We start from the raw sequence: 20552 nt of genomic DNA on the forward strand, positions 1-20552 counted from the left end.
CTCTCGCTCTCTCTTTTTAAATGTCATGTGATCAAAAGTCCCCCAAAGCCACAACAGCCCAACAAGACAACTTTGAGTTTTCAAGGCAGAAATAGTTTCATTATCTCGACAGTAGAAATTAATGGACTTGGTAACCCCTCGCCAGCTATTTGTTTCCCACTTTAATTTGGTTTTCAGTTTCATTTTTCAGAGATGTCTTATGTGACATTTTATCCGCCGCCTCACACGATTCCCAAACCCCTCTGTCTGCGCAAAACAACAAATAAAATAAAGAGGATGCTCAGCAAAGAAGATTCTGTTTTTTAATTAGCATATTGACTTTTTCTTAGAAATCTATTCTATATTCAGCATAACGAAGGCCACTGATAACCCAAGAATAGAGAAGCAAGAAAATACAAGCAGTGGACATACCTCAACATTTCACAGACAACAAGAAATAAAGCAGAGTAAATACCAGAATATATACAGGGCAAAATTAAGCAGCAACCCCTCCCTAAAAATGACAGAATCCAATGCAAATGTAACCCAGTGTAATTAATGATTGTCAGAAAAGTGCACAAGCCTGTACTTGAAAGAGAAGTTTACATTCAGAGTGTCTTTGCAGACCTGGAGCCTTGTGGCTGATGTGGGGTTGTAAAGTAGCGTTTAACTCCTGTCCTTAGGTGCCAGTGCAGATGGAGGTCAGTATGTCTGAATGTCCTCACTCTGCTGCTACAGTCCGGCTGGAAAATACAACCAATTTAGCCGTGATACCACTCAGGATCAATATGGCTTCATCCCCCAGCAGGAGCAAGGGGCCAATCGGATGGCTGGCCTGAGAGGTTCTTAACAAAGTGAAACAGCAAATAAAGAAGGCACAGACTCAACTGACCCAGGAGCGGGAGGAGGAGGAGGGAAGGTGAGGCAAGAGAGAAGAAAGAGAGGGAGCAGGGATTTAGAGACAGCACTACTGCTTGTTTTACCAAACTGAAGCAACTTGATTTCAAACATACTGATTGATACATTTGATACTTTATGCAGAACAAAAATATTATTTCTGAAAGCCTCAACTACTTGGCTCCTGAAAAAGGAAAAGGTATGTCCGCTGAGAGGAAGAAGCAAAAAAAAAAAAAGCACATTCAGTACATGTTGAAATCAGACACACAACCGAGGATATCCACAATAGGAGCATATAACAGTGGACTAATGACGCTGTGCGGAGCACTTGAGTCCAAAACTCAAGACAATACCAAACCTGATCATATGGAATGCTATACAAATTTAAAAAAAGAAAAAAACATTGGTCTTACAAAAAACTACCAAATAAGCTTTCTGGTATTAACGTTCATATTCTTTGAATTTCCCTCAGATTTACACATGTAAATAAAAAACATATGTGCCATTTTTTTCTTTACAGAATTTAGGAATTCACAAAATAAATAAATTTGCTGTGGCCATAAATTCATTCTTAATTGTATATTATATGTATTTATGTTTATATATATATAGATAGACACGTTCTTATATTTTCCATTTATATAAACAGGCTTTAAACCTTGGAGCCTCTTATGCAGAGACTGATAAAATCCGTTTTATCCTGTGTATTCTTTACTCTCCATTTGTGCCTCTCCATGTTGCTTTGCCTCCAGTCCACAGCTCTATACAAACAGGTTTGATGTTGCACTGTCCTTGGTGGACAGAAAATGCCCATTTCCATGGTAACACAATGTTTTAAAGCCAGGGGAAATGGAAAGCGAATGCATACCGACTTTGTTTATATGAAAATAAATGAGTAATAAGTTCTTGAAAGTCTGAAAAGCCATTTTGTCCGTTTTTCATCTTTTAAGCAGATGTCTCCAAAAAAGAGTCTTGAACTGTTTGAACTTCCTGTAAGGCACTCCTCGATCAAACTCAGAGATGTGTTGCTTTCAGCAGATTGGACACCGCGACGTGACATCCATACCGCGTCCGTGGGAACAGCAACTTGCACGTTGTTGAAAGAAAATATCAGCATTCACACCGTGCGCATCCTCCCAGTGTTCATCACTGCACCGTTTGGACTTCGGTCCCTTGGTTTGGTTTGTTATGTTCTCCTCTTTCAACAGATCAGTCCAATGAGATGGAAGATTTAAAAAAATGACTAACTGGCACATTTGGCAGACAGGGATCCCTGGTTCATCCGATGGCTGCTCTCCTAAAGTGGAAGGCATTCGTGGTGTGTGTGTGTGTGTGTGTGTGTGTGTGTGTGTGTGTGTGTGTGTGTGTGTGTGTGTGTGTGTGTGTGTGTGTGTGTGTGTGTGTGTGTGTGTGTGTGTGTGTGTGTGTGTGTGTGTGTGTGTGTGTGTGTGTGTGTGTGTGTGTGTGTGTGTTTGGGGTTCATGTCTAAAGAAGATCATCCCAAATATGAAAAAGTGACTTCTTAAAAGAAACTAAACTAAACTAAACACTCCCTTGATTTTTAAAATTAGGCACATGGTCACAAAATCTGTGAGTAAACAATAAATCCTGAGGCTGAACTGATCAACCATTTCGAGCAACACGGTGCCTGATCCCTCACTTCTGGTCATTGATCAGATCCCTGTGGTCAAAACAAAACATCAGGTGTGTTGACAAAAGAAATGCAGTTGTTTTTTTGGTTCAGCTTGTATGGAAGAGTCTGGCTGCACTAAGCCTCCGCAGGCTCTGTCTTTATCTGGATAAAGTTTGCAGGCAGTTGGACAGACAGCGGTAGCTCCTGCAGGCCTTTGATTCCCTGCTCCGACTGCAGCGACATCTCCCCGCGCACCTCCAGCTCCTCCACAGGGGTCAGACCCTCGCTCGGGCTGCTGCTCTGAGAGGAATGTCCATTAATTATAGGTTCACTCGCAGCATGCTGGCCTTGGTTTTGACTGGTACCAATGATCACAGTCCTGTACTGGAGCTCCGCCTCCCCTGCCTCCATCTCTTCTTTCTCAAATGTATGAGCTGCCAGTGATGGATCACCGTTCACCATCGACTGGAAGTAGCTGGCGTCCAGCATCTCTTCTTTGACCTGCAGCCCAGAAAGGTCGCTAGATTTCAGCACGGTGGCAATTACAGTGCCGGGCTGCTGCGCCACCATGGTCTGCCCACAGGTGGTGTTGATGGTGACGAGACGGGGGAGACCATTGAGGTTGGAAGCGGTGGAACTAATGACTCCTGGGGGGGATGTACAGGAGGAGGAAACAGAGGAGGTGGGAGAAATGGGACAGGAAGCCAGACTGGTGACAAGGAGCTGCTGTGGGAGGCTATCCTGCAGGCTGCTGGCCCCACCTGCTAGAGAGGCCGTCTGGATGGCGAGCACATCTTTGCCACCTGCTGTTGTGGAGGGGATTGTGTGGAGGATAACCCGAGGGGGGGAGGAGTGGTTGGAGTCCCCGTTGGCGAGAACAGTGGTGAGGGGAACAGACTGCAGAGAGCTGGGAGATGTCAGGACCATAGGAACAGATGCAGGAGTGCTGATGGTTCTGAAAAGAAAAAAGAAAGTAAATAGATGCACTTAGGTTTATTCCCTGACAGAGTTGCTCAGACTGAATATTCACTGTTTTCTCACTGTCCTGCGTTGAAAGTTACCCCACACACTGCTATGATGCCAAACCACAGCACTAATGCTCTTATTAATAGAACAAACAGAGCTGATAGCTGGAAGGTAGAAATTATTATTCCCCTTGATTCTTAACTGCAGACAATGCTTCACAATGCAGAAAATGTCAGATGAATGATAATACAGATTGTGGGCTACACAATAGCACAATAAAATGAAAAGTGAACCAGTAGAACAACAAAAACCGCACTCCATAAAAAATCAAAAGGTGGTGAAAGGCTTTTCTGATGTCCACAGAAAATAATTAACATTATTAACTTTACAAAGGCAGCATTCACTGCAAAGCTATTGCTTTTTCAGTTGCTTTGTTCCCTCACTGCATCAAGGTAGAATAAACTGCTTCATATTAAACTCTGAAGAAGCCACCTGATTGATACTCATACCTGAAAATACTTTTGTATCCAAACATAATAATAGTTTAAAATGAAGCCTACTTTTTCGGGCGCTGGATTTCTAGGGTCAATGCAGATGGTGGCATTTCACAGTTCTGATTTCTTTCCAATTGTTTTAGCGCGGATCAATTATAGGTTGTGGTGGTGTAGTGATTAGCACTCATAACAAGAATGTTCCCAGTTCCAAGTCTGGCTCAAGCTCTCCATGTGTATGTGTATGGCTTTTTCTTTGGTTTCCTCCCACAGTCCAAAAACAAGAATTTGAGTTGAACCGGTGACTCTACAGTTGACGGTAGGTGTAAGTGTGTGGTGGTCTGATATTTTTAGGAGCATCAATACTGTCATTTTTCCATTTCTGTAGGTATAAGATGGCCCAGAAGTAAACTGCCTTCAGGCAAACTAACCTGCCCGACTACACCTCACTTGTGAACACATTCCCTGGTATCTCTAGTCAACACAGAAATCTAAGTGTAAAATCACAGTGGATATATCTAGAGTCTAGTAGCCACCAAGTAACCAGCTAATCAGCTCCTTACTGTGGTAATACATTCAAAGCTAGTCCATCTTCACACTAAGCCCAAGAAAATGACTGCTCATATCATATATGGTAACTGGGACATGTAAGTGAAACGTAAACTTGTCTGTTGGATAAGATACATATTAGTGACAGTTTCTGAATCATATCCACCATCGCCTTGACCTTTCTGTGCAGCAATTTTGTGTTACTCAGCTGCCATTTTATGTGTGGATGGATATATCTGGAAAAAGCTAAATCCACCCCAATCAATTCCTCTGTCTAGCGGGAGTCTGTAAAATTGTGAAACAGAAAATTATATTTTCTAGCAGCTGCATATTGAGAAAAAAATAAAGCCATTCCTAATTTAGCTGATGGTGTTTATCAAGCTGCGAAGAAAACAAAAGAGTGTGTGTTAGTCTCCAACCTCATAATTTGTGCTGTATCGTGGAGACTGGACCCATGATGCCCTTCCAACATAGAATGCAGGAGCTGCTCCGCTTGTCCACCATTGGCTTCGTGGTACAGATACTCATCGACGGGCTCTTTCTTCATGTGTGTCGCTGAGAGTTGGTGCTGGCCATGAGGTCTTCCGTGCCCTTTGTTTCCTCCGCGGACCACTGACCGCCCATGAGAAGATCTTTGGTTTCCATAGCCAGCACTGACATCCGAGCCGGCATCTTCATCCTCAATCACCACCAGATCAGCCGGCATCTCTTTAAACTGATAGACGAGTCGCTGCCCCTCCACTTTGGCCAGGATGCCTCTCTGATAGTAATACCTGGAAGAAGAAGAGATAAGAAGCAGTTCAACACATTACAGACATGATCACAATTCAAATTTTACCAGCCTCATAAAATTTTAAAGTAACTCTCCAGTAAGGTATTATGAACATATCTACGAGGTCATGTTTTCAGGGATCACAGTTAAATTGAAGCTACTGTGCCCGACAATGACACTAAGCTCAACAGTGTGTTACTCTCACCTGAGAGCTCTTCCCATCGTCTCATAGTTCATGTCAGGTTTGTTTTTGTGTTTGCCCCACAGCTTTGAAACCGCCTTGGAGTCAACCAGTTTAAAGATGCCTTTCTCCCGCTGTGTCCACTTGATGTATTTGGGACAAGTGTTTTTATCCTGCAGTAAAGCCAGGAGGAATTCCCACAGGTAGATGGTGTTGCCTGCAAATTGTGAGGAAATAATTTAAGTCGTGTTTTCAAATTTCAAGCAAATCAGACATTCATGGTGAGGCCTTCGAGCTGTGCTGTAGACATCTATAATTCATTTAGCAATTCAGTTTATATATAGAAGCCACAGGGTTTACGGGAGAAACTGCTCTTTTTCTTGCATCCATTGTCGTGTCGGTTGTGCGTGTGCATGAGCGCCTTGAAAGAAAATTAATTATACCAAGCCTCGGAGTAGATTACTCTAATTTGTGAGATGTTCTGGCCAGAAGTGGTTAAAAACAGCAACGCTCCCAGTAGTCGCTACGATTCCAGACACCGTGACAGGGTGATGTATATGTGTGCAGCTGGACCTGCAGTCCCCAGCCCCCTCCTCTCGGTGTCACACTGGATCGTACAATGAGGCTCCACATTAGGCAGCACAAGTCTGCTGCTATCGGTGGAGCATCAATGTGCCCTCCAGCCTGCAATCACTTCTGTTTCCCTGTGAAACACAGCACTCCGAGATCTCCTCATCCATTAACTCGTCCAGATTTAACCTTCCTGGACTGCTGGGGCTGAAGACTGCTGTTCGCACACTCCACATGAGGAAACAGAGCGTACACAGGAGGAGGAGAGACCTTGATTTTTATTGGCTCATTACAGCAGAGAGGACTAGTTAGTGAGGCTTACCTTTGCCCTCTTTGCTCTTCTTCCTGAGTGGCAGGTTAGGGGTGGTGATAGGAGAGCAGGAGCGCACCGCCCGCGGCTTTCGTACTATGATTCAAATTGAGGGGTAGTGTGTTATGAGATGTAAGGCCACAATGAAATCATCTAATTACCTACTACACTGAATTTCTAAAGCATGATTGTTCGCCTCGTCTAGCAAGCAAGCAGAAAGAGAAAAAGAGTGCTACCTTTGGTCTTTTTCTGAGGTTTTAAGTGACACTTTTGGGGAATCTCATCCATAGATGAAGTGTCCTCATCTAGCGACACATCAAGGGCAACATTGTCCATCTGGTCAGGCCTCAGTGGGGCGTACGTCAGGTCTGACTCTAGCAGAGTGCCGTAGGTGTGAACTATACATAAACCAGAGATACAGAAATGTCACATGAGGCTACAGGAAACATGAGCCAGACACAAGAGGCAGTGGATGAAATTTTGAAGAGAAAACTCATGATCTGAACAAAAGAAGAGGAAGCAACGTGATCCAGTAAAAAGGATATTTACGAGACTGCAATAAAAATGAACCAACATAGTACAAATGAGAATCACTGAGCAAATTACGACAGCAACACAAATGTTTTTTCCAAAATAAACATTAAGCACAAATGAAAAACCAAAACACAGAGAAAAAAGGACATGCTACAGGCAGAATGTAAAAACCGACACACTTACTCATTCGCTTTTCATCCAAAATGTTGTTTGGAGACTCCATGTTTAGGAGTGCTGCTGCGGCCTCGTTTGTCTCCATGCTGTCCTCATTGCCTGAGACCGCTGTTTCTGTCCATCACATCACAGCCTCATCAATATCTTTATTTACAGACACTCATTCAGACAGCTGATTGTCTGTTGGCACTGACTGACTTTGGGGAAGGCAATGTAATCAATTACACTTGTGTCAAAGTACTGTAAGTTCTCACAAACAAGGCATTTCAATTATCAATATTTTTTTCGTTTTGAGTAATTTCTTTTTAAGAAAAATAGCAAAACTTCATTAATCTATTACTGAATGAACTAAATATTCTTTAGGCTACATTAATAAATTGATGAATTGTATGCATTCAAGAGTGATAATTACTATCCATCTCTATTGAATTTGAACTGGAATCAAACAAATAACTAGTTTTTGGGTTATTTTTGTCTCTGTGTGGTTCTTGCATTACTACCTACATGGAGTACGAACACTAAAGTAAAGTTTGTACCTGAGAGATCCACGCCGCCCACCATGATGGATGGTTCCTCCACCACGTGGAGGGTGGTGTCTACCATGATGCCATTGGTCACCTCATCAGACTCGAGGCCTGAGTAGACCTGCAACAGGTCGGCTGCAGGCACCTGCTCCACAATCACTGCTGGGAACACTGACGGGTCATCCAGCTGAACAGAGAGAGGACACACACGCACACGCACACACACACACACACACACACACACACACACACACACACACACACACACACACACACACACACACACACACACACACACACACACACACACACACACACACACACACACACACACACACACACACACACACACACACACACACACACACACACACACACACACACACACACACACACACACACACACACACACACACACACACACACACACACACGTTAAGGTTGTACTATAAGACACAATGATAGGCATCACCATCCAATGCTCCTTTACACATCATAAATGCAGAATAAATTCACCATATGATACCAGATTAATGCTGTAACGCAATTTGGCCTGTAATTTGTATTGCCCTGTGAAATATAATGAATTCATATTCAATTTTGGCTAATGTGGAGGCACATAGCACATAGAGAGGAGCTCATTTCTGCAGTGTTGAAGCACTCCATAGGGACCCAATGAAGAAGAGAGGAACCAGCTGTTTGATCGGGCCTACTTCTTCTGAGAAGTTAATCTTATGCTCAGAAAATTATATAAAGCCAAATGAATGTTAATAGATCAGTTATGAATTGCAGGCAAGCCTCCCCTTCATCATGTCCTGAGCGTGCTTTGGGAATTCTAACCTGGCTGTTTCATTTCAGGCATGGCACAGTCGGATGAGTGAAGGAGTGAGGGGAAGGAGGGAATAACCAGAGCACAGAAGGAACCGCTGCACAACAACCGAGAGGCCCAACATATTTGAGAGCTCCTCAAACACCGGCCGTGTCAAGAGTCATCACCAGGGGCCTGGTTCATGTCACATGGAGGGACATGGGGACTGATTCAGTCCTCTGAATTAGCCAGTCACATGGTCCTCTACAACTGGCAGCATGGAAAGCAAACAACATGTGACGAAAACACCTCTGACTGAAAGAGACAACAAATAGTATTTTCTACACCATTATTTTTTCCTACTATGTTAAAGTTCACGTCAGGTATTTGAATTTTCACCAAGGAGAAAGTCAAACTGGCCGCCAGCAGATGGCAGCAAAGTCCACATCAAAAAGAGACCATCTTATGATTATCAAACGTTCTACTACAAATGACTGGCTTTTTGAGGAATGGCGACTGAAACTGTGTGTGCAAACTACTAGTCTATGAAACGGAGCTTTTGCACAGACTCATCTGCACAACATGAAGCTGCATTAAACTCCAGTTGAAAATCTGTTCTCATTTTAAATTGCTAACACAATTATGTGTCCAAGACCAAGCTGAACATCTGCATGACCAGACAAGGAGCATTTAAACACACAGCTGCTTGCTCAACTGACCAGAAGAATAGCGGCACTCTCACATTCAAAATCCCAGAAAGAAAAAGAAAATTCCCTGTCACATCGGAGTGAGCATGTGTTATTTGTCCTTTTTAATCAATCCAGGGAAACCTCCTTCTTCCACTGATGACCTGATTAAATGGGAACACCACAGACAGAAAGGTGTGCCATCAGGAACAAGAATAAAGGCTTATCTGTCTCTTTACACAAGTGTCCATTGTTGGTTTGGACCTCTGGGGAATACCAGGTGCCCAGCCTTGAGCTCGGGGGTTGTTGGAAGAGGGGACATTTGAGTGCATGGCTGCAAACCCATTTTTTGCTACACTTTAACCAAGAAACTAACAGACTGGATCATTATTTGGACACAGTGGTGGATTGTGTTTGTGAGCCGCACCAGCCGCAATTACACACAATTTGTTTCACCAGAAGCTCCATGCATTATTACACAATTTGCGTTGCGTAGGTGCTTAGAAATCTGGACGGCTCGACATGGAGTCAATAATTACTCTGAAGATCAAAAACACATACTTTTTGTCATCTCGGCAGCAAACACGTCGGCCTCATGAGGACAACAGAACCCTGAGTTTTGCTTTGACTACAGACGCTATCAGTGTCTCGCTGACATACGCTGAATGTTTCCCATTAATCAGACTCTTTGGTAGACATATTATCAGATAGGCAGACAGTGAGGCGACCACGTTTCTTTAGCTGGACCTGATATTTACTGCCCTTGAGAGACAGTCAAGTGTGTATGTGCGTGTCAGTAAACAAAGGCATTTTGACTATTGGGCTGCTGAGCTCCTGAAAGAGCAGCACTTCCCACCTGCTCCTGTCACAAGCAGAAAGCCTCAATCCCACACAGTATACTGACAGAGCACGAGACACACGAGTCTGCCGTCTCCGCCATTGTTTTGATAGTAAATGGGTTCGGTTTTCTCAGGGAACACTGCACGCCCATCTTGTATTATCATGCAAGTCAAGTGATAATTTGACAAGCATGTTGTGATGACTATGCAAAAGACAAATAGTTGTTAAAGAGTATAAAATTATAACAGGGTAGAACAGGTATCCAACATGTAAGAAATTATGGAACGTCCGTGTTTTAACTACTTCTTCCTCTTTGTTGACTTGAAGAGTGTTTCTCGCAGGGAAACGAGCGATAAATATCAGGCCTATTTGCATTTATAAGTTCTTCATTCTGCCTTTGAAAGCAACAGCATCTGTGCAGGCTGTTCCCCCACACCCCGCACTGTTCTGCTTTACCTGTCCGGCCACAATAGAGTCCAACTGTCTGTGCACTTTACGATCCTCATCCTGATGTTAGAGAAACTAACGCAATCAATGTATCATGATGCAAATACAATACTCATCTCTGCGTCTGTACATTTTAAACCTTGACAGTTTGGGTATAAAAAATAACTTTTTTTTTCTTTACGACTACATAAAATGTGTCTGATTGAAAGACACAAAGCTAAGGATATTTTTTATTTGATGTATGGACTACTTATTGACTTTAAAACCCACATAGCAATGTTACTCATTACAGAATCGATTCAAAGAATGACCCAGGTCCAAGTTTCACCGTGGATCTTTAAAATCAAATTGCCACTGCAGTGCAGATAGTGTGTTAGGGTTATTTCCATGTCTTGGTAAATAGGGGCAAACTGCTTGCATAACAGGCAGAGTGGGTGCAGCAAGGAACAAAACTGTAGCTCTGGAACAATGCAAGACCTTTCAGTGAAATTATCCCATCCCTTCCAAACAGCTTCATAACTGGTCCATCAGGTTAGGCCTGAACCGGTGCTATTCAGGGATCCAGTGACAACTTCTCACTTTAGATACACACATACAGATACTAGTACACATAAACACACTCATGGGTACATCCACACTTACAATCAAGTTTGCTCCACAGGATTCAGACGTGGGTGGGGGGATGAGATAACTGCACACCTGACCGTGTAATGAAAAGACACATAGGCACAGATTCACATCATATGTGCACACAGTCACCTTTGTGCCACAAACACATTCATGCCCAAGCTCCACCCTTTCCCGCCCATGCAATCTAACCTCGCTGTAGATTTTTCAATCTTTCTATTCCTGTCTTCCCAGCAGCCCACACTTCTCTTCCCAAACATTCTGTCTCCTCCATCCTCCTGTGGACCTTTCTCCCTGACCAACGTGTTGCCACAGTTAAAAATCACAGGCTAAATCCTCCCCAAGTGACCACAGTGTTTATGCAAGCAGAGATGGTTCTGAAAAGTAGTACTCTCAACAAGATTGCTTGAAGTGTAAAAAGATGGTTTGGGGGAAAACACGCTGGTTCTTTTCATCAAATAATAAATATGCACACTACAAGCCAGGTGATGCACAAAAGCAACAAGCACACGTGTGAATTGCTCAGTATGATAATTACCTGATTGATTTCATCCATCCCGTTGCTGGCAAATTCAAACACCAGTTCACTCGACTGTACTGCAGTCGTCATGGTGGGGGAGCTCAGAGGGCAGAGGGCAGCCTGAAATATCTCCAGCTACGGCGAGTCAGGCGTCTTCTTCGCAGTCAGTCACAAAATGGCCTCCTGGTCGTACCGTTTTCTGATCCGAGCTTTAGAGGAGAGCTGTGGCCCAGGTGGGAGCAGCCCCGTCCCTCTCTGACACAGAGGCCGGGCCCTGCTGTGCCTGGAGCATCTACACCTGCCAGAGAGATGGAGACAGACAGGGGCGCAGGTCAGCCGATTTATTAGATCATTTTAATTTCACTGGGAATCAAGAGGCAGGTAAAAGCAATAGTGCTATTGGAAGGTTTATGAGGTCTAACTAGGTTGTGTAAAACCTAGTTAGACATACAATGTCGAGGGCGGACAAAGTTCTGGATTATGTCTTGCTTAGACCTATAAAGCAAAAATCATTAGTTCCAACATAAAACTGTACGACTACTGCTGGCTGAGTGAAACAAACGCAATCTATAATAAATATAATTACAATCACCAAAAAGCTGCATGCACACAGTGTACAACCTCTTTAAGATTTCTTCCATATTGGGGTCAATAAAGTAAGTTTAAGTATCAAAACTCAGCATGCCAAATAAAATTTTGAAGTTTTTCCATGCGGCGACTTGTTCTCAGTGTTATTGTCTAAGAAATCACCCAGATTTAGGGAGGAGACTCAATTTAAAACGCCAGATGAGATTGGCGTATATGGTGCTTCGAAGTTTAATTACGGTTGAAACTTTTCATTTGAAGTGAAGGATTTTGTCTTTTTTTTTTCCAAACAGGAAGTTGCAAAATGATAATAAATTATAACTTTTAAACAATATATCTTTAATAGGCGTGAATGTTGCTGTCAACCGCTCTCCTCCCATGTCTTTGAGAGTAGTTGTAATGCAAAGCTGCTACACTGCTGGACAACTGGACACTGTTGTGATTCGTTTTTGCCATCATTTGATGATTATGTGTGCCAAATGGTTTGAGGTGACCCAAATGGAGAAAGGAGGAATAGTATTCACTTCGGTCTCTAGATATGGTACTTTTAAAAAGACAATAATTTCTTCAATCTCAAGCTTTAAAAAGTCAATTATGCATAGATTTGTCATTAATTCATAATCAAATTAGAGCACAAACAGGGTTTTTATGCTCAAAGAAAAGTATTCAATTATTATAATCGCTATCAATTCACTTACATTTTCCATAACCAATAAATCAACAGTTGCAAAACCCAGAAAGCGGAGTTTAGCCGAGAGGATCGAAGCTCACAGTCCGTTAAGATTATAGCAGAGACGCCTCTCATTTCATATCCATCCCTGCTCCCGAGTGTGTGACTCTCCTCAGCACACCACCCTGGGTCGTAAGGCTCGGGGGGCTGATACTGGGATCACATGAGCAGCTGCGGAGATGGTCTGAGTGTGTACACACACACACACACACACACACACACACACACACACACACACACACAAAGATCAGTGGTGTGATGATGCTATGGAAGCCCCTCCATGCTGATCCTCAGGGAGTCGCCGTGATCTCAGGCGATGGGGGAGGGAGGCTGGAGGTCATGTACTTGTTAGTGTGTGTTGAGATGTGTCCCAACAACCCCGATACCCAGAGGCAGGTTTCAGGGATGAAGGACGGGAGGGGCTCATGTTGGGTTGAAGAATAACTCAATAAGGAGACCCAGAGGCCACACACCCCCACCCTTTACTTTCCCAGAGACCAAAGAGCTGGCAGGAGTAGGACCGTCTGATGGCAATGTTTGGCAACACCCCCCCCTAAATCCAACACTCACTATATCTGTTTTCCCACTGCTGCAGGGTGGAGCTTATTTGCTTTGAAATGCCTCTGTCGCATACCAGGAACAATTGTGTTTACGAGGAGGTGAAGCAGAAGAGGAGAAGATAAAGACATACTCTGGCAGCCTGTGTGGCAAAACAGACTAACTGATTTTGCAATTGTGTATGTCTTCTTGTTAATCATTCAGACAGAAGAGTTCGCCTACATGTGGCCATTGCCTGGAAAGCATCACATTGGGAGACAGTACAGAGACAAGAGAAACTAAATCTGAAGGCTCGTGTTTCACTTCAGTTGAACCCCCTTTGCTGTCTCTGCCAGGCAGCGCCCATTGCCAGCTTCTGCCAGAGCTGGATGCTGCTGCCATCTGTTTGGAATTCAACGTCCTGGTACTTTTGGCTTGTTTGTGTTGGGCGCTGTGCATTACCAGAAAATAAAAATGATGGTACTGTGCTTCAAATGATCAAACATAGCTAAATTGTGTCAAATATAAAAGACAAAAACCAACGTATATGAGAAGGCTTGGAGTTGAGTGACTCTATTAACATACATTTTAAAATGGAGCAAATACATTCAGATTCATTTGCTCTCTTTGAAGCTGGATGAAACGGTACATTGGTCAGAACAGATGAGATCACTCCAAAATTGTCCTGACCAGTCCCGCTGCTTCATCTGAGATCTCAGAAATCACTGTTTACTCATCTACCCGAGCATCTTGGCTAAAATCCATAGACGTTCATCAGAAAACAACATGAACATTTCAGGTTCCAGATACGTTGATGAAAAAACTGACTTGTTCAGCAGCTAGCCATCACATAGCAATCCAATGCCATGAAACCCAGCAAATGTATTAGAGTTACAAGTTTTATGTTTGTATCTCAAATGTACACTATTTGTCTGCGTTTGTGTGTGACCCACAGCATTTAGCAATGCAATGTAGCAGAGCACGTCAGTGAGTCCATGTGTGTATTTTCTCCATCCCTCTTGTCAGTGCTTCATTGATCTGGATGGCCCAGTTGGCACAGTGCTAACAGCGGACAGGGATACAAGAGAAGCAGCCATTAGTCAGACGCAGCCTGCACATTATCGCAGAGCACATGACAACAGCTGCCTTGTCCCAGCACAGGGGCAGGGTTGTAGCTGCACCAACTACGTCATGACAAGGAGAAGAGGAGGAGGGGAAGAGAGAAGGGAGGGATTTTACTGGGATGTTAGTCAATACATAATAGTCCACAGAGCAAATAGACTGCCTGTGACTCGCACTGGGTGGGGCCTTCTTTTCACAGACTGGAGTATTTTAGTTTGGTTACCAGGTGGGGCGCTCTGGTCAGTTCCACAGAGCTAAATGCTTGTTGTGATGTTCTGAACAGACAAACATGCAGCTATTCACCTATTCTCACTGCCCCCTAATTCCAACAACTCTTTAGGTGGTTTTTATTGGCGCACAATTACATATCTATATCCTGCTGACATTAAACAATTCATTTGACAATTTATTCTAGTCTCTATATAAAATTAAGAGAAATAACTTCATATCTGTTGATCCAGCTTCAATGCTGCTGCTTGATGCATCTGGATGCAAGTCAAGGTATTACATTTACATTATATTGAAATAATCAAAATTATTTCTGATGTTGCCTTTGTATTGTATAGTTGATGGAAATTCAAATTATGAAATAATCCTCAGATGCATGCAGACTATAAATATCAAAACATAGATTATCGTGGACTCTTGATAGTACAGTTCCATGAGGAAGGGTGTCATGTGACCACAGTGATGGGATTGCGTCTATCAATCATCACTCCTCCAACGATTACAACGGTCTGTTCCTGAAGAGGAGTACGAGGCTCACGCTGGCCTACTCCACCCCGACAGCATGGTGACTGCCAGTCGCAATAACAACCAATTAGAGTCAGGATTCATGAACAAATGGAGTATTCCCAGAAGGCCCCACTTCCCCCGCTTTAGTCTCTTCAGCTGAGCTCATTGTTGACCATGAAAGGAGCTAATTTAAGCCAATTGGATGACTATGCAATGACTCACCCTACATGTGGTGAGTGCAAACAGTGTGAGATGCTCGAAAAAGAGCAGGCAAACTTTACTTATCAGCCATTTTCAGCTCAGGTTACAAATGTGCCCGAGTCTTCAGGTGACATGACGGTTCAGCAGTCAGCTGGTGTGGTTAGAAAAACACTCACAGGATTCAAAGATGCTGCTATGAGAGTCAGTGACTGTGTGACTGTTATTTCTGGTATTTGAAAACTTTTTTTCCACACAGGTGTAGCTGGTGGAAACTTGAAGGGTACAAATTGTCACAGAAATATGCAATGAAACACCTGAAATTGGCAGAAGGTGTGATTTTATCATTAGTCAGTGCTCAGACACTTTTTTTTTTTTTTTTTTTACAAACGCAGAGAAATCTTTACTTTTCCCTAAAATCACAGAGATTTCTCTGTCCTCTGTTCCAAAACAGCAGAAAATACACAGGATTACTACCAACCACATTATGAAATTGTTGTCAGCATGCTGTTTTTGCAGGATCCTCTGGGTTCCTGTAAAGGAAATGACTCAGTGATATGAGCCTCAAACTCATTCCTGGAGCACTGTGATAGCCGATATGGGCACTGGGGGATCCTGATCATTATTTCTGGACACCAGTTCCCTTTTGTTTTACCCAGCATCATCAAACTCCCCTCAAGTATGTAACAATAACACAATACAGAGGGTAACTCAAACCATAGCAGCTTAAAAATTGGGGAAAAAATATACATTTGTATTGACAGCCATAACTAATAAGATCATCTATAATCTACATTTTGGAATGGCAAAAATTCCCCAGGCAGTGCACATAAATTACAGTAAAGCCATGGAGCCGGTGACTTCGCAAACACACCAGACTCAGACGAGAACAATTAAAAAGTTGCATCAACGCTGGGCTAAAGAGCCGTCATTCACTACTAACACAACACTGCATCAGCTACACGAAAGCTGTTTTGTCTACAACATTTTCTGTGCATTCTACATTTTGCTAACCACAGAGAATTGCACAATATAGAGCATGTCTTTAAACATTTCAGACTACATGCCAACCTTATTGTGCTGAATAAAGGCGTGTTTTCACTGTGATCCTGAGGCACCGTGGCAGTAAAATGGCAGAATAGGGCCCAGTAGCAGACACAGACAGCAGGAACAGCGTGCAGCTGCAGAGCACCGAGCATCAGAGACACAGACATCAACACGTTGTAGCAGCGCTCACTGTGTCCGCATCACGCTAGGCTGTGCTGTACCGGGGCCAAATGAAGACTGAAAGAAAAACGTCACCTCGAGCATGGGCTTTCAGAGAGGGAATGGAATTTAATCTCATCTCCTGTGAACCTTGTACTTTTCCACTCTGGCTGCGGGCTGTGGAACAACGACCCATGCCTCCCTGTGACAATAGTTGTTTGTGCCAACTAACACACTATTGGCTTTAAGATCTGGCTTTTTATGGAGGATTAGATATTGGTGTTAGCAGGAGACCACAATCTATAGAGCTGGGATGAAAACTGAGTTCAGTCCCCAGAGACAACAGCTCAGAGAGCAGATTCCACTTCCCCTCTGGTCACTTTGTCATTCCAGTATATAAAAGTTTCCTCCTGAGAGTTACAGGCTGTTCGCTCTCTTCTTCTGCTGGACTTTCTTCTTTACAGCAGGCTGGAGAAATGTCAACCCAAAAAGTAAAAAAAGGAATAGCCACAAACTGACCTGTGAGTTTTGCACTCACAGGAACAGCATCACTGTGCAGTGGGTTTGTGCTGCTTCCTGTCTGTTAAACCACACTCACAAGAAAATGTCTTTCTCTGTGTAACAGCGGAAAGTTCTTGACTCCCCCTCCTTCCTCCTCCAACAACATGCTGGTACTCTCATAGATGTGAGACTTGTCACACACATAGCATTTTCGACATGAATTATATTGTTATTAGATGTTTCTGCAAGAGTGAAACAAAACAAAAGAATTACAACCGTACACGTGGACTGTTTTTTAAGTGCTGACTTAGTTTTCTTAACGCATGATTGCACCGAATTTTAGCAGAAAAACAAGATAACTTCTGCCAGAAGAAGTTTAAATTTACAATGTTTTTTTTACACTGAATTTCTTTTTTAAGTTTTTAAGTATAAGCTGAAATGAAGACACTGTTACGTTTCCTCTCATCACTTGACATCTGTGCTCCTGTTACATAGCTGGTTGTTTAATACCAGAGGTGGTACATTCAAAATCATCACAGTCAGTCTTTAAAGAAACACCTGCCATATGCAGACATCTCTCCCCGACAATGCTGGCACGAAGCGTGCAGAAACAGAGAATTACAAACCCCCACCCCACCACACAGACTCACATCCCTAACCTGGCCTCAGCAGTGGCTTTTCTACTCACTCTCAGAAGAAACACTGAGGTTCCTGTCACAGAGCATTCACTCATATGGTTCAAAGTGTAACAAAAGTACAAAAACACATGTTTGTATGGGGGTAAAACATCCCAAAAAGTAACCGTAAAACCATTTACAAATTTCTCCACATGCGCGATAAATAAAGGGATATCTTATCTTATCTTATGTGACAATATTCTGCACAACTCAACATGAACAAATATTAACCTTGGGAATCAACACGTACAAGTTCACATCACAACAAATCCTTCAGTCAACACAAGTGTCAATAATTTCATTCTTTATTATAATACTACAGTTTTATCAGATGTGTACAAAATCTACTGAAACTCTGTTTTGCTGGAGGGAAGCATCACTTCAGCAAACAGATTGAGCCCTTCAGTAAAAACCCCAACCAACGGCCTATTTTTACGATGTGGCAACAGGCAGAGATAGGAAGAACCACACAAGTTGTGAAAACAGAACCGGAAATTGCAGTGAGGTTTTGAGAGAGAAAATTACGCCCTGAAACATCACAGGTTTATGTGCTCTACTGATGTCCATGAGGCAAATGCAACTTAATGACGGGATGCAGACATTGTGAGGGAAACGTCAGTGAGACTTGCACCCAAAGGAAAACAATGACATGCATTTTTCTAAATGGTGAAATGAATAAGAACCAATGCTAAGCGAATACAAATAATGGGAGTTGAACCAGTGGTTAAAATCTACCACGGCTTTTTAACAGATGGAGCAAACGGTCCCTCTTAAATGTGACGTAGTTCTTGTGAACTCTTATCAAAGTTCTACAAGAATGTTCGTAAGAATTCGTCTTAGAGCTCAGTATATTTTAAATGTTTGCAAAATGGGTCTAGACATCAGATACTAATCCAATATTCTTATCTGAACATTGCCTGTACAGCAAGAAGCATTAATAAATTACACTTTCTGCATGACTGGGGGTTAGTATTACTTGAAATCTGGTCTGTGCAGGACTTCAGATAGAGCTGCTTTATGAAGAACATTCACATAACACTGAGTACATAAATAGGAATGATTCATTGTTTCTCGACGATGTAATTTGTAGATTTGGTCACATTTGAAGCCAATATTTTTGAGGATATTCAGGAAATTATCTGTAATTATGGGCATTGGGTTTTCAATATATGGAACTTAATAATACAAAGTGCAAAACTTTTGTACTTGGTAGCAATAATTATCAGACCCAGTACTCAAATACACACTCATCAGGTTTTCTGTTCAGTCATGTCTGACAGCAGCATGTTCAGTAAAATCTATAGCAGGAACCTGCAGGCATTTGCAGGGAATACTGCTCCTCTTAGCCTCTGTGGTGTCTCAGCTTAGTCACAGACTTTCACACGCAATTCCTACAAAAAGGCAAGAGCCGTAAACCTGTGAGGCTACTGGTGTGTGTCAGTCGCATTTCACTGCCCGGCTGACTCTTTTCTTGCAGACATTTTCAAAATGTCTCATCATGACTCCCCGACTCTGCTGTTGTTTTGGTTGCTGTGTGGGAGCGATTTGATGCATGAGTAGACTGGAAAAGCAAAAAAAAAACAAAAAAAACATTTACAAAGCCAGCTTCATGATATACAGCAGGAATTGTGCTTAGAATTTATTCTCTGCAGAAAAATAAAGGCACAAACTCTGACGAATATGTTACAAGAACAGCATGTAAAGCCTGCAGTGGTTCTTAAAAGAAAAACAGCACTACTATACCTGCTTATTCACACACCCATCCCTGATGTGTTTACATTCATACCAATACCAACATGTCACAGCACAGTAATGCTGGCAGCAGCAAGCTTGGATCTCATAACCAGAAAAATACCAGCAGCGTGATCTCAATCAAGCTGGAGCAAAAACAAGGAAGAAAAAACAGATTTTGAAATTTTTTCTCAAACCAGAAACCATCATCCTTGATGGCTGCCACTAGATTATGCAATTCCTCACAACAGCTAATTATCCCAGGAAGGACAACTTATCTTTGCAGCTTGCACACTGAATGACTCTCACAAAGATAGTTTCAAACCGCCCTTGCATCCTACTACATGTTAAGATGGAGCACGGAAACTCTCAGGGCTCTGAGGTTGAGTCAAAGCTGAAAGGGGGACCGTCTGCTGCAGAGGAGGCTGCATACCAAACAGGTCTGGACACAAGCAGGCTGATGTGTCCACCCACACTCAGGCATGCAGCGTTACAAAGCAAAGTAACACACCTAGATATGGAACCGAGCCGGACTAAGATCAAATGATCTCGGGGTTTTCTATCTTGTCACACACATGGGGTTCCACGATGATATTTTGGGGAAACATGCAAATTTACAGCTATAGACGAGGAGATGAGAACACTGAGCAGGCAGGTAGTCGGCTGAAAAAACTGCAAACCGGGGCAACCTGCCTCACAGCAGATAGAATCAAATAACTTTTTAACACACAAAGTGATTTATCTGCTGGGTGGGGTCATGCATTTCTGCTGCTTCACGTTTTTATGTTAAGTTAAATTTGATTGCTGCTTATATTTTAGTACATGGACTAGAAGTACTACTATTACAGTACATTCAAAACTAATTCTTTAAAATCATCAATGGTTCTCACACACGAGACTAAACACTCAAAAATGTAGTAATATCTCAGTTTATAGTCACATTGTTTTGCAAGAACACACAACAGTGTAAATTGTTATGGTTGGTCCGAGCCATTCAACGCTGGACAATAATAATAGCAGAT

At 42.7% G+C, this 20552-nt stretch overlaps 1 protein-coding gene across 5 annotated transcripts in view; it reads right to left on the reverse strand.

Annotated features, from left to right (window-relative positions):
• Positions 1–284: 284 nt before the first annotated feature.
• Positions 285–20552, reverse strand: part of elf1 (E74-like ETS transcription factor 1) — a 40593-nt gene continuing 20325 nt past the window's right edge. For 2 of the 5 annotated variants that reach the window (XM_080466101.1, XM_080466100.1), the window contains exons 2-10: positions 11527–11806; positions 11004–11060; positions 7593–7767; positions 7066–7170; positions 6585–6746; positions 6361–6444; positions 5493–5685; positions 4935–5288; positions 285–3464 (exon numbers count right to left, since the gene is read on the reverse strand). In XM_080466101.1, the coding sequence (XP_080322227.1) occupies positions 2645–3464; positions 4935–5288; positions 5493–5685; positions 6361–6444; positions 6585–6746; positions 7066–7170; positions 7593–7767; positions 11004–11060; positions 11527–11598 (2022 nt within the window). In that variant the 5' untranslated portion in view covers positions 11599–11806 and the 3' untranslated portion in view covers positions 285–2644. The remainder of the gene's footprint in view (positions 3465–4934; positions 5289–5492; positions 5686–6360; positions 6445–6584; positions 6747–7065; positions 7171–7592; positions 7768–11003; positions 11061–11526; positions 11807–20552) is intronic. The other 3 variants (XM_080466102.1, XM_080466104.1, XM_080466103.1) reach the window with 3 other exon arrangements.

This window comes from Lipophrys pholis (assembly GCF_963383615.2).
Source record: "Lipophrys pholis genome assembly, chromosome: 6".
Lineage (NCBI taxonomy): Eukaryota > Metazoa > Chordata > Actinopteri > Blenniiformes > Blenniidae > Lipophrys > Lipophrys pholis.